This window comes from Chlamydotis macqueenii, chromosome 1 (assembly GCF_036417535.1).
Source record: "Chlamydotis macqueenii isolate bChlMac1 chromosome 1, bChlMac1.mat, whole genome shotgun sequence".
In the NCBI taxonomy this organism is placed as follows: Eukaryota; Metazoa; Chordata; class Aves; order Otidiformes; family Otididae; genus Chlamydotis; species Chlamydotis macqueenii.
This window is the reverse complement of record NC_141556.1, coordinates 89,361,920-89,376,467: the sequence shown is the minus strand read 5'-3', so window position 1 is coordinate 89,376,467 and position 14,548 is coordinate 89,361,920. Positions and strand designations below refer to the sequence as shown.

General features: G+C 49.2%; 1 protein-coding gene across 1 annotated transcript; it reads right to left on the bottom strand.

Annotated features, from left to right (window-relative positions):
• Positions 1-528: 528 nt before the first annotated feature.
• Positions 529-4,055, bottom strand: NHLH2 (nescient helix-loop-helix 2). Its single transcript, XM_086770057.1, has 2 exons — positions 3,944-4,055; positions 529-2,084 (listed from the first exon to the last, which is right to left on the bottom strand). The coding sequence occupies exon 2, from the start codon at positions 2,057-2,059 to the stop codon at positions 1,610-1,612; it is 450 nt and encodes a 149-aa protein (XP_086626183.1). The 5' UTR covers positions 2,060-2,084; positions 3,944-4,055; the 3' UTR covers positions 529-1,609.
• Positions 4,056-14,548: the final 10,493 nt, after the last annotated feature.

Sequence of the window (14,548 nt, the reverse complement as noted above, 5' to 3'; positions counted from 1 at the left end):
CCAAATTTAAACAAGATAAAGAAAATTCGGTGTGCTTAGGCAGGACGAAATATGTACACTTTAGTTGCAAAGCGGGACGTGTCGAAGAGCAAAGTGGCAAAACAGGTGCTTGCAAGCATCAGATTTGATCTTACAGCAACCAGATCTGGAGCAACCTGACCTCAGTCGTGACCAGGGGGAAAGGGAAAATAACCCCTGTGCCCCATTTGGGCAGCACAGCCAGCTGAGAGGGGAGATCACAGCCTGAGTCTCCCCTGGAAGGGGCAGGTAAAACCTGTTGAAGCTTTCCCACACACACCTTGAGAAGTCCGTGCGATCCTTGTTCATAGGGGCATCCCATCACCATTTCGCAGAAAGACCAAGAGGGAAAAAATAATTAGGAAAAAACAGCTTTTATTCGATACTTTTATTTATATGCAAAACAGCTCACCATTCATGAGAGATATGAAAAACGCATCAGATAGAAACCAGATTTATCTATTTTCACTACAAAATATTGCATCATATAAAGCAACAGAGACACACAAAAAAACCCTGAAAAAGACTAAAATCTTTGGATAGCAGATGTGTTTTTTTTTTTCTTTTTCTCTTTCGTCCCTAAAATGCGCTTCTTGTTTTAAGAGATTCACAGCAAAGAACATGAAACATTTTCAGGCTATAGAATTTTTTTTTGGTTGTCACAAAGGAAAGCAGTCCTGGATTTACTTTTCTTTCTTTTCTGGTTTTTTTTTTTTTTTTTTTTTAGGAAAAACGTCCTTTCCTAAAAATTTGCCACACACATACACACCCACGCTCACTCCCACACACATGCATGTATACACACACACACATGTACGCCCACAAAGAAACTACTTCCCTTATAAACGATTTGCAAAGTACTTTTCAGACGTAACTATAGATCAGAATAACAACAAGTTTTTAAAAAACCCTCTCCTAGTTAAGTGCTAGTGGTCGTCGATCCCACACGAAAAAAAAAAAAAAAAAAGAAAAGGGTCAAGGACAAATGCCTTGATATATGTAAAATATAAACAGGGTGGAAGGGGGGGTTTGTTGTACACAAGTGCAATATAATTGGAGGGTGAAAAATAAATTAATAAAAAAAGGAGGGGGAAGAGGAACACTGTATCGATCCCAACAAACACTCATCGCGTTAAACATAATATTCCACAGGAGAAAGTGTAAACACCCGACTATAGAAACCAATTGGCACAAAGTATCCAAAGTAAAATTGCCACCACTCTGAAAAATAAATAAGTCTTGAAAAAAATAAATTGTCGACTCCTTCTACCATAAATAAAAAATAGTTATTTTTAACTGCACCCATGGTCACACGTTTAAGGTCACAAGTAGATGGTTTTTTTTTGGATATATAGATATATATAAAGGGGCACTTGACAGCCTGAAGAAACAATCCGGTCGTACGCTTCCCTTGGAAAAACGGGCTCTCCGCCGCCGGCCGCACCGGGGAGGCGGGGAGAGGCCCCGGGGAAGCCCCCTGCCCGCCCGGCCGGACCCGGGGCGGTGTTTTTGGGTGGGAGTGGGAGGTTTCCCGGGGTCCTCCGGCCTGGGGCGCGCGGGGGGGGGGTGATTCCCGGGGTGCGGCCAGGCGCTAGACGTCCAGGACGTGGTTGAGATAGGAGATGTAGCAGATGGCCAGGCGCAGGATCTCGATCTTGGAGAGCTTCTTGTCGGGGGGCAGGGTGGGCAGCAGCTTGCGCAGCTCGGCGAAGGCCAGGTTGAAGGCCTCCACGCGGATCCGCTCCCGCGTGGCGTGGGCCGACCGGTATTTGGCGGTGGCGCGGCGCCGCCGTCGCTTCTCCTCCCGGCTGAGCGGCGGCGGGTGCAGCCCGGACCGGCCCCCGACCCCCCCGCCGCCCCCACCGCCCCCTCGGCCCTCCCCACCGCCTCCCCCTCCATCCCCCCCGCCGCCCTCAGCGGGCTCCGGGTCGGAGCCGCAGCAGCCGAGGGCCCGGGCGTCCGCGCCGCCCAGGGACTCCGGGTCGGAGGGTGCCGAGGAGGGGTGGTCGGAGTCGGCAGCTTGGTCCGGGCTGAGCATCATCTTGGAGAGGAGGGGGCGGAGGAGCCTTCCCGGGAGAGAGAGAGAGAGAGAGGGGAGGGGGGAGTCAGCTCCCGGCACCCCCGGGGCGGGGGGGGGGGTGGGAGGGTACAGGGGCGGTGGGGGAGCCGGGGCTCCTTCGGAAAGCAACGCCGGGGCAAAACGGTGCCCCGTCTTTCACCACGCCGTTCCCAGCCCCGGGCGGCCGCTTCAGCGGAATATCCCTCCTCCCGTTATTCCCCCTGCTTGCTTGGGTGTAGGAACCGGCCCGGAAAGCAAGACAAGAACATATACCTATTTTTTTTTCCAAACAACCTAATATCCAGTGGCTCAGTATCAGCTCGATTCCCACCCCTCTCCCTCGCAATTTTAATATCGTATTTCTTCCCCTGCCAATCTCTGCTCAACCATCTCTTTCGGTAACGCTCTACGGGATGCGGGCGACAGACGCGATGCTTTTAAACGTACAGCTCAAGGCTCCCCAAACATAACAAGGCCGGTGGGGAAATTTATTTCCCCAATCAAAACGGGATTCTGATTAATCTGCTGGGCTCTCCCGCCACTCTTTTCTCTGTGCTCTTTCTTTTTCTTTTTCTTTTCCTTTTTTTCTCTTTAATTTTTCTTTATTCTTTTTTTTTTTTCTTTCCTGCTGCTAATTGTGCGGGCAGCGGTTTGCCAGCGATCAGACAGGGATGTCTGAAGAGTCTCCGGGTTATTTTAAAGTGTGGAATTAAAAAAGCAACAAAACCCCAAAGCAGTGGCCGAACTTTTCCATTCCTTTAAATTTTCCCTCCTCTCCCCTCCCCGTGCGAAAAGCGGGGCGGAGTGGGGATGAGGGGGAGCTAAATAAATAAATAAATGCGAACGTGCCTTTCAAAAGAAAATTGAATCGTATCTTCTTGCGGCCTCACAGAGCACCATCTGTCACGCAGACAGCAATACAAACCCGAGCGCGCCCGTGGACATGCCGGCATGTAATAAAACCATACATCAGGCAACTGGTGAATAACCTTGGGCACAAATGTGGGCCTGGGCGGCTGGGGTGTCGAGCGAGGTGGGGAGCGAGCCTGAGGGAAGAGGAGGAGGGTGCATCGCCCCCTTCCTTCCCCCTCGAATTTCACATTGCCGAGTATTTGAATATTTCCACGTAAAGTTTCTAGGCAGAGTCTCCCTCGGGTCTCATACCCGGTTGGGAAAAAAGAAATTAAAAGCAATAATAATAACAATAATAATAATAACAACAATAATAACAACAACAACAACAACAACGAGACATTAAACGGCGGGCAGGAGGAATCCTTCCCAGGCAAGGCTGAAGCCGAGCCTCTCCCCACGGGGCGAGACGCGGGGCACGCGTGGCCTAGCGAGGGTGAGAGGGGAGGGTGCCTGCTTCCTTGGGAAGGAGCCGCCGCTTGCCAGGGCCATTGGAAACGCTTCCTCTTCTATTTTTAACAAGGAGCGCTAATCAGGCCCACGGGGCAGGGCTGGGGAATAAACCCGGCCAGAGCAGCAGCGAACTCTTGGAAAAGAAAGAAATAAATAATAATAGGAAAGGTTTAAAATCACCTTTCCACTGAGATCCAGGCGAGGGGGTTTAAACGAACAGAGGGAGCGTTTGCAAGGCGGTGGTAGGAAGACGGGCCGTTACAGAAGTGGCTCCTGGAGAAAGTTTGCTTAAAGGTTTCACTGCGGTGTGCTCTGAATTTTCCCCTTTGGTTTGGGTTTATCCAGGTGGGGGGTTTGGCGAGCTGACCCGGAAAGACGCTTGCTTTTTTTTTAATTATTTTCTCTTTTTTTTTAAATTATTATTATTATTTTCCCCTCCTTTTCCAGTAAACCCCATGCCCATGCTACCTGGAAGAGGGAGATCTCGTTAAGGTTGCTTACCTCGGCCGAGTCGCTTGGACAGCCTCTCTCTCTCCACGGTCCCCTCGCCCCCTCGGCGATTCCTTTACAGTTCAAATGACTCTCCGGGAGCGGAGCATGGAAAAATGTAAAATAAAAATTAAAATAAATTTTAAAAATCAAGATCAAATCAAATGAATTACGAGCGGGCAAGTGTCCTGCTGGGATGGGGAAAGGCAGCTCTCATCCCTCGCCGCGGCCTCCAGCGCTCCGGAGATGGGAGATGCTCTCGCCGTGCTCGTTTGCGGGGTGTGAATAACAACTTAAGTTACTTACAATGCATCAGGAGAGAAAAAAAAAAAGCCTTTCCCCCATCATGGTCCTGCCTCCGCCCGTTAATTCGGGGCAACGGGTCCGCAACGCGCCGGCGGCTGCTGCCAGCCGGTTTTTTTGGAAGGGGGGAAAAAAAAAAAATTAAAAAAAATGCGCCGGGAAGTGTGCCGTCTCCCCCGCTCTTCTTCCTCCTCTTCCCCGATCGCGATAAATAACAAAAGGGACGCGGCGATAGCACCAGCCGGGATTATTCCCTCTCCCCCGCCCTCTCGGCTTCTCCTTCCCCTGCGGCGCCGCCGCCCGCCCCCGCCGGTCCCGGTACCGGTACCGCTCTCGGTCCCGGTCGCGGATCCCGGGGCAGTGCTGCTGGCTTTGTTCCGACGCGGGCCGGCGGGCCGGGGTAACAATGCGTCGCTCCCTCCTTTCTTCTCTATTATTATTATTAAATTTTTTTTTTTGTTAATTCACCGGTCCAGAGGAGAGAGGTAGGAGGGGGAAGAGGCCGTCGGAAAATAAATGTTTGTTTTAGTTTGTCTTCTGGTCCTTCAAGAGCTGGCGAGAAGGGGGAAAAAAAGGATAAACGAAATCCCCATCCGTCCCCGAGCTTCCTAACTCCTCCTGCATCTCTCGGGTGAGAATAAAGAAAGGAGAACGCTGGAAAGAGGGAAAGAAAACCAACAAAAACCAAAACAAACGAAAATCTCAGCGCAGGGTCGGAGTGGCTGCGAGAGAGAAGGTCGGTGCAGGAAAAGGTACGCTCAGATGCACAAAAAGAAAGTGCAGATCCTCCTCCCACCCCTCCCGGAGTGGCAGAGAAGCCGAGGAGGAGTGCGGAAGGTGGCGGGGGGCAGACAGACAGACGGACAGACAGCGCGGAGACGGGTGCGGATCCGCTCCCGGTACCAAAAGGGGCTTAGCCTGGAGATGGTCGGAAGAGATAAAGGCTGGGGAAAAAAAAGGGGACGGCATTTTTTTCCCCCTCTTAAATTGATATTTAATGGGAAAGCCTATTGGACAGAAACCTGGACACGAGTCACTTAATTGGACTTGACATCTGTCACAGTGTGGGAGTTTTCACAGCCCAAATATTTTCAGCAGATCAGATTCTCGCTGAATCTGTGCCACAAATTATAACAGTCGAGAGCAGCCCATGAAACAAACCCTAGCCTCTGGATATACAGTCTCGAGCCACGCTCGCTCCCATTGCTGTCGTCATGTCATCCCCCCCGAAAAAATATTGGATATTCACTGATCTAGAAAAACACCGCTGGCATTTCACATGCAAGCTAATAAATAAGCTTTAAACACCAATTTGCATCATGTACACCGAGCATGTGGAGAATCGTCAGACTGTTTTTCTGGTGCATTTATTTTGGTGGTCCCTCTGCCCTCTCTCCCACCCACTCCCAATCCTGGTGGAAGGCCCCCACCCAGGTTCCTGTGCACCCCACTCTTGCCTGCTGCGGCACACAGACAATAAGGAGAGGGAGTTGGCCATGAGTCCGTGGCTTTTCTGCCCACCGGAGGCTGGATGCAGCCAGGCTCCCTCACACTGAGCCAGAGGATGCCTGCGATGTGGGTGACTCTTCTTGCTGCCACCCTGCCCCACCCCCCTCCCAGCTGCCAGCCCCTTCTCTACTCTGATCCCTTTTTCCCCATCTCCCTCCTTGCAGATCCCATCAAATGGGGACCGTAGCCACTTTTCCCAGTGTAATCATCTTCCGCCCTGGGGACTTTGCTGTGCCATGAGCCTGTGCTGGCAAACTCCCTCTGGAGCCTCGCAAAAGGGGCAGTGGGAGGGGTGGCTGAGGTGGTAGTCTCCTGCACAGAGCAGAGCTGGTTCTGTGGCTCACCAGTAGTCCGGTGAGTGCTTGGCCTTGCCAGAGCCCCTTCTCTCCCCAGGTCCCATCAGTAGGATGGATCAGGGCGAAGTGGCAGGAAAACACTTGCAGGGGTCCCTGCAGTTCATCCAATAACATACGCAGGAGGCTGGGAGATCTCTGAGTGGTGAGGGGTCTGGAGAACAAGTCTTATGAGGAGCAGCTGAGGGAACTGGGGTTGTTCAGTCTGGAGAAGAGGAGGCTGAGGGGAGACCACATTGCTCTCTATAACTACCTGAAAGGAGGTTGTAGGGAGGCGGGTGTTGGTCTCTTCTCCCAAATAGCTTGAAATAGGACAAGAGGAAATGCCCTCAAGTTGTGGCAGGGAGGTTTAGATTGGATATTAGGAAACACTTCTTTACTGAAAGAGTGATGAGGCACTGGAAAAGGCTGCCCAGAGAAGTGGTGGAGTCACCATCCCTGGAGGTATTAAAAAAATGTGTAGACATGGCACTTCAGGACATGGTTTAGTAGGCATGGTGGTGTTGGGTTGACAGTTGGACTTGATGATCTTGGAGGTCTCTTCCAACCTTAAGATTCTATGATTCTAGGTTCTGCTCTTGATAAAATTTATAGGACCTTAATAAGAATGTATAGCATGCCTGAATAATTTTAGGCTTTGTCAATTTTTTTTGAAAGTGATAGATACACTGGCAAAGACTACAATCTCCCTGCATGTCACCTGGCCCATTAGCAAAAGAAAAGCCTGCAAGAGAACCCTCATGGACATTTCTTCCAGGGATATTTGGGAATTTCTCTCACTTCCCCTGTCCACAATAGATCTCTAAGGCAGCAGGAGGCTGTCACTTGTGTAGATGCTCTGACTCCACATATCGGCACTGGATTAATGTACATCCAACACGATCCCAGCAGGGTTTCTGGAGATGCTTGGCTAAGAGATCCTCAGCTGCTATGGGACATGCCTGTCAAAGACCCACCATGTGGAAGGCAGAGTGCAGAAGGCTGGGAGGGTCTGAAACGTGTGTGCCCTCAGCCCACCCCTCTGCCAGTCCTGACAAGGAGTTTCCTAGATCTGCAGAAAGCCTCCTCCCAAGCTTGGGGGAACCAGGGAGGCATTACTGTGAGGTACCTGGTCTGCACAACAAAGGGAATCATATTGGTGCTGGGGAGGGGGATATTTGAGCTCCTAGGTATGGGGACTGAGTAAACCCCTTTGCCACCGTGAAGAGAGATAACCAAAATCTCAGCTGCCCTGCCAGAAAGATTCAGATGCAAATCACCGAGGCTGTGGCACATCCCATTCAGTTCAGCTGGGCATGAACAGCCGTGCTGGGATACTGCAAATCTTCTTGCATCAACTGCAAGAGCCAGGGTGTAGCCTCTGTATCTTTAGCTCTAAGAAGCCAGTCAGAAATGCTGGAGCTGACAGCCTGGCTCTTCTCTGAGCCGACAAAGCCCCAAAGCTCAGAAGCAGGGCCAAATTTTCCCAGTGGAGAGCACTCCTGCCTCCCACTGCTCACACTTGGAGGAAGAGGTTGGTTTCCAGAGCTCAACATTCCTAGGGCTGACTGCCCCACATGTGGAGGTCACTAGAAATGATCAGAAATTATGGGACAAAAGTGCAGTTGATAGAAAGTAAAACATTTCATTTTGGCAAAGAAGGGATGACTAAAGCTCTTCCTCAAGTTCTCTGTGTCTTTTTTTCTTAGAATATAGCCTGATGCAAGTGGAGACCTGCATGCTGGGAACCAGTATGGTCCCAAAGGAAGCTGCATAGACACAGGGCGACCTTATGACTTGTATTCCCCAATACAGGCATGGCCAGTGCAAGCCCATGGTTGGTCTCTTCACTAAGCAAGCACCTCACTGGCATCAAGACAAGCTGAAATTCCCAAATGGCATCAAAGGTGACCACAAAGGCATGAATAGCGTTGGTTTGGCTGCTTCGTAAAAGGTGAAACTGCAGCCTCCAAGCTGCCCCTGATGAAGAGAAAGTGAATAGGAAAACCTGAGGCATAAAAAGGGTCCCCAGTATGTATAATGGATGTCCAGGCCAATCACATGGCTGTGGCCTTACTGCAGACTAAATCCATGATAGTGAATCTTGAAGCACAAGTGAACAGACATCTCCTGGAGGAGAATGTGGGATTACATTTTGCCATGCTGGAGGGATGTAAGGGATCCATGAGCATCACTTCTTCTTTACCTGGCAGGAGACGTTGCTCCCAGGGCTGGAAATAAAGAAGAAGTGGAGCTGTTTTCCTGTGGATGGCATTGCAGCTCACACAACACCCATCTCCTTCCCAGCAACCTTGTAAGTTTAATGAGAATAAAAGGTGGCCAAGGAAAGAGTCAGTATAAAAAAAACCCTCATCCCACCTTTGTAGGGGACATCTTACTGAAAAGCATGGAGAAAATCACTCTGTTTTGACGTTGCTGACAAGCCACTAAAACCTTATGACCCAGACTGCTCACTAGGTAAGACCTAGCATGGAACTAATATTAATTAATTCATTAATGATAACGAATGATACTTAACAGCAAAGCATCGCAGGCCACCAAAAAAAATAAAGTGACAGGCGGTGCTGCACCTGCAACAGAGACTCACAACCCAGGGTTTTTCAGGAGGCTGATGAGACTGGGCTTTGGAAAGGCAAGATTCAGAAGAGAATAGTCTTCAGGGTTAGTCAGAAGAGACAAGACTGAAAACAGTGCTGCCATGTGATGGTATTTTACAGAGTAAAAAAAAAGGGTACTTGCTTGTGTGAACATCTCAGATTCATGTCACACGATCTTCTGAAGGCCACGTCATTGGTGTGAACAGGTCTGAATTGGCCCGTACCCACTAAAAGTTTAGGAGGGTGCAGCACTAACACCCTGGAGTAGCCATTTGTCCCGAGAAGATGTCCATCTGGCCTGGCAAAGCAGAAGAATGAAATAACCCAGCTGGGCTCTCTAGCGCTGGGCCAGGTATTAGGGAAATCATTTTTCACTTGCAGCCTGAGCAAATCTCGCAGGGCCACAAAGGGAAGACATCAAACATGGGAACCCACAATGCTGCTTTTATGGCGTTGCTTGTCAAAGCAGAGCTGCACTTCCATTACTGACACGTCCTCTATCTGTTGAAAGGACAGCTTTCCAGGATGCTTGAGAACATCCATTCTCTTTTATAGCATACGCCATTCACGTTGCTGGCATATGCTGCCCATTGAAATAAATGGAGCTTGTCACTCTTGGATGTGTTCCTTGGAAATAAACGGTCAAACAAATTAGAACGCTGAGCCATGAAAATCCTTGTCCTTTTGAAAAATCTGTGCGGGATATAGCTCAGTGCCTCTGCTCATGGTTTCCTTGGACATTTGGGTGATATTTTTTGTTTTCTACCGGTCATGTTTGCTTTCTCTAGGCAGTGGGATTGAGGTTGTTTTAATAATTGGTCGGGAGCTTTGAGGCTGCTGGCAGGAATGGCCTGCAACTGGGGAAGGTGAAAAAATACTCTCCCTTCTGGGCCACAGACAGAGGGACCAGGGACACCAGGTCTGGATGCCAGGCCACGCCAGCTGAGGTCTGCCAACATTTGTGAGACAGGCAAGCCCCTTCAGCTGCTCCCTTGCAAATGTGAGCGTGACTGTCCCTGGGACTGGTTGCTATGTTTAAACCAGTATCCTCCAGGGTAGCTAATGGTTGAAATCTATGGCTTTTGATTCTTTTTACCTAGTTGCAGCCTTTGGCTCATGTATCTTGTTTTCTGTTTTGGTTCCAGTCTTTTTCTTTGCCTGTTGGACTAGAGGAGTTGTGACATTAAGATCAAACTGTAGCTGCTACTGTAAGAGCCAGGTGCCACCATCAAGGGTGTTCAGGACCCTTGACTGACTTGTTGTCTTGACACCTCCAGAGATCATCCTTGCAATGTTAATTAAGATTCACAGCTTTCCTGAGGGTAAGGTCTCTCAGGAGATGGAGGATGATGTGGAGTTTTTAAAGGCAGAAGTGACCACTGCGACCATCTCTCCACAGGTTGAAGGCCACAGCACTTCCCTTTTCACTTCCTGTATGAATGAGTGCGCATTTTTCAGAAATAATACTCACGCTTGGTCTAAACATTGGTGGTGGTGGAGGATTCACTACGATCAGTGGTAAATTACTTCACTAACCATTTCTCCCCAATGTTGAAAATACTGGTATGGAAAATGAGCATGCATACCTTCAGCACCTAGCCGTGGGATTTTGTTCTATCTTAACCCTCTGGATTAAGAGCTCTCTATTATCATATTGTCAGGTTTAGGCAGGGATTCTGTGAATAGGTGTATGCATGTGTGTTGTACAGCTGATACGCCTGCATGCACCAGTTATTAGCTTGGACTTTCTGGTCATGCAGAGCCTAGCTACAGCTATTGCTGCTGCTCTGGTCAGACGTCTGGAAATTTTGGACAAATAGGAAAATTCCACCTGGGCAAACATTTCAGGCAGAAAGAGAAGACATGCCTGAGTAAACCCAGACATCTGTCAGTCCTTCCTAGGTCAGTATTCATTAGTAGCGGCCATATCAGTTCTGCAGCCTTCTTTTTGTTAAACTGAACAGGTTTGAATGCCTTGTCACCATGCAGAAGAGACTAAGCCTGCTTTACTTTTAAGGTGGCTCTGGTCTGGGATATTTCCTATTCTTCCTGTCCATAATCCTAGCCCAGAAATAAGATGCTTAGCATGCCAAGCTCTGAATATAGAACAAGAAATACATATCGTGCTTTTCAGTGTGTCTGTAAGACCCTAATGCAGCCTGGATGCTCCTGGGACAGGCATATATCACTCCAAAATCACAGAAAACACATATAAGAACCCAAGAACTGCCACAGTGGGTTAGATGAAAGTTACCTTGTTTTCAGCAGTACCAAAAGAGGGTGTCTGGGAAACCTGTGAGAATAATATAAATTTACAGTGACACTGCCCCCAAATATTCTTCTGAGAACCAGTTAATTGCAGTTTAATGCATCAGATGAACTTTTCTTCTATGAATTGATAAAGTTGCCTTTTGAATTTATGTAAACTTTCAGCATCCATAACTCCCAAGTTCTCAGTGAGCCATGCAATTTAAGTAAAGGCATAAAGAGATGCTTGTAAACATGTTTGCAAATAAATTAGCCAAGTTTGCTGTATTACAGTGGCTTCTACTGCTGATGAGTACATGAAGAGTAGTGTTGAGTACGTGGGCAGTGGAGCCTTATGTTTTCAATGAATGCATTTGGTTGAAAGCATAAATAGTAAGTGGATTATAGCCAGTTAGGGAAAAGAGGGGGAATCTCCTGCTGCCTGAGTAGGGGGAAGTTAGCAAGACCAAGGCTTGGCTCCTTGAAAGCAACTGATCACCTTAAATTGACCTGGGCCAGGGTCTGCAAATGCAACCAGTCATGCACATGCAGACGCATTTGTTACATAGCTTGGAGCCATGGAAAGTAGCTGCGTGGAGCAGGCACTAAAGCAGTTAACAAAACAAGCCAGAAACAGGGATTTGAACGGTAACCTTTGCAACACGCTAACAAGTCACACACACAAATGACTACTGAGTAGTTTGTGAATTAAGCAGGACAAATAGGAGGAACTTGGTGATTTTTGTACATGCCTGGTGTACTAAATAGGGTGTGGGGGCTTATGCAGCTCCCAAACACAAACACACGGCTGGGGTGCAGCAGTTAGTGAACTGAGGGGGATGCAGACACGGTGTGCTTTGCCACCAAGGACCTCACCTATGCACGTGTGCGCACCGGCTGGCTGCCAGGGTGAGGAAAGAAAAAGTGGATGTCAAGTATAGCTGGCAGCCAATGCATCTGTCTTCTGTCTTTCACTCCCCCACAGTCGAGGTGGAACTTGGCTATTTTTAAATTTGATGTCTGTGTGTGTAGCCATGGGAAATGCTCTTTCTTGTGAAAAAGGAAAGAAAAAAAAAAAGGAGATTTTGAAGCCACCTGCATTCCTGCATAAGCAGATATTTCTCCCTCCATTGATGTCATGCACCCCAGCTCCCAGGTCTCCTTTCTTCACTTGGAGGAAGTAGAACTTGTAAAACAAAACCCATTGATCATAACTGGACAGCTTCAGCCAGCTGACCAGGGAAGAAAAACCCTGCCATATGATATATGCAGCATAAGGACTGGAGTATCCAGGTGCTCTGCCCAGTTCCGTGTCCATTCTCCAGCCGTGGCCAGTATTGGGCGTCTCACAGGTGGGTGCACCGAGCCCTCTGGAAGATGCTGATGCAAATGTCTAGTCTTGCAACCTGAAAATAGGATGTGCCCATACAAAACAGAGTTCAAAGGTTAAGAGCGTGTCTGTAGGAATGACACAATGGGCACCTAGCAACCAGGCAGACATAAATGCCATTTTAAGGTTTACTTCATACTGCAACTGTCCTATGGCAACCAGGTAAGCACTCTTCAGGAGCAGTTTAATCTGACAGGCAGGTGGAAGAACAACTACTCACTAGCCTAAAGACGCCTGAGTGGCTCTGTTGTGCCATGTCAAAGGGCTGTCTTGCCCTGTATTGACATTGGTTTGTAACAGAGACTTAGAGGAGGAGGGTGAGAACAAGGTAACATCACCAGGCACGGTTGCCTGATTTCTAGCAAACTATGACTTGGTTATTTCCTGGGGTCAGAAGTGGTTCGTGGGGTTTAACAATCCCTGGAGGATCTGTTTTTCATGAATATGTTCAATTAATTTTTTAAAAAATCATACACATACCTGATCCCCCTTCTTTTCGTTTGTTCCGATCATGCTGTATTTCGCTTGCCTCCTACTTCTTGATTTCTTGGAACAATGAACAACAATTCTCTGCTCTTCTCTTCCCATGAATTAGCTTTTCCACTCTGCATGCTTTTCTACACCTCCATCATATCTTTCTCCCCAGTGGTCTCTTTTCCAGCCACAAAATTCCCAAGTCTATGTAGTTACTTGCTAGTTTATCCATGTAGTAACTTGCATGGGAGCAGCTGCATTCATTTGTCCATCTTTATTGCGCTTCCTTTACTGCGACAAGTTCTGCTATGTCATTTGGGGTGAGAATGGGATCAGAACATACTCTTCAAGATGTGGACACATCATAGATTGATATGGTGACATAACGGTGCTTTTGGTTATGTCATTGTTCTGGTTTTGTTAGTGAGGGGGGGCCTAAGGTGGTAGCTTCTGTAGGAAACTGCTAGAAGTCGCTCCCCTTTGTTCAGTGGACTCGGCCGGGCCTAGGGCGGACCCGCTGCTGGCCAAGGCCGAGCCAATTGGTAGCAGAATGTCCTGTGATAACGCCTCTGTGATAACGTATTTAAGTAGGGGAAAACAGGAAAAAGAGGGGGAGAAGATGTGAAGCAGCTGAGCGGGGGGCAGAGAGGGGGAGGCGCGAGCCTCATGGGCCTTGCAGGCCTCACCCTCTGGCCTCCCGCCGGGCAGCCGACTGGGCCCAACTCAGCCCGGCCCGGCTGCAAGAAGTGGAGAGGAGATGAGAAGTGAATAAGATGTAAAAAGGATCCTGAGAGGCGTCTGCCAGCCTGTTGTGAGGAACGGCTGCAGACGCCAAGGTCAGTGAAGAAGGAGGGGGAGGAGTAATATGGCTCCTGGCCAAGATTCCTCTGCAACTCGTGGTGAAGACCATGGTGGAGCGGGTTGTCCCCCTGCAGCCCATGGAGGTCCACGGAGGGGCAGAGATCCACCTGCAGCCCGTGGAGGACCCCACGCCAGAGCAGGTGGAGGCCTGAAGGAGGCTGTGGCCCATGGAGGGCCTGCTGGGACAGCTGTTCTAGAGGGACTGCACCCCATGGAAGAGATGACCCACGCTGGAGCAGTTTCATGGAGGACTGTGGCCCGTGGGAGGGACCCCACGCTGGAGCAGAGGAGGAATGTGAGGAGTTCTTCCCCTGATGATGATACAGCGGCGTAAAACAACGTGTGATGAACTGACCGCGACCCCCATTCCCTTTCCCCCCCCCGTGCCGCTCGGGAGGGGAAGGTAGTAGAGATACTGTTAAGCCCGGGAAGAGGGAGGGGTGGGGGGAGGTTATCTTGTTCCCTGTCTCATTCTCCTGCTAATTTTAGAAAATAAATGAATAGTTTTCCCCAAGTCGAGTCTGTTTTGCCCGTGACGGTAACTTTAAGGATTTCTCCCTGTCCTTATCTCAAACCTTGAGCCGTTTTTCTTATATCATCTCCCCCTGTTCTCTCGGAGGGTGGGGGGAGCGGGAGAGAGACTGCGTAGTCTGGTCCCGATCGGGGCTGAACTACGACAGTCATATATCCCCTCTCTTTCTATGCTTGGCACAGTCAGCTCCCAAAGTGGCTGCTTATTCACTCTTCCTTCCCAGTGGTTTTATGCCTGAATGGGAGGTCCAGAGGCATCTGGAGGTGATACTGGATGAAGGGGACTTCTTCGGTGTAAGCCCAGACCCATAACCAAGTCAGACAATTTCACCTCTCCGTTCCTCAGCTCTGT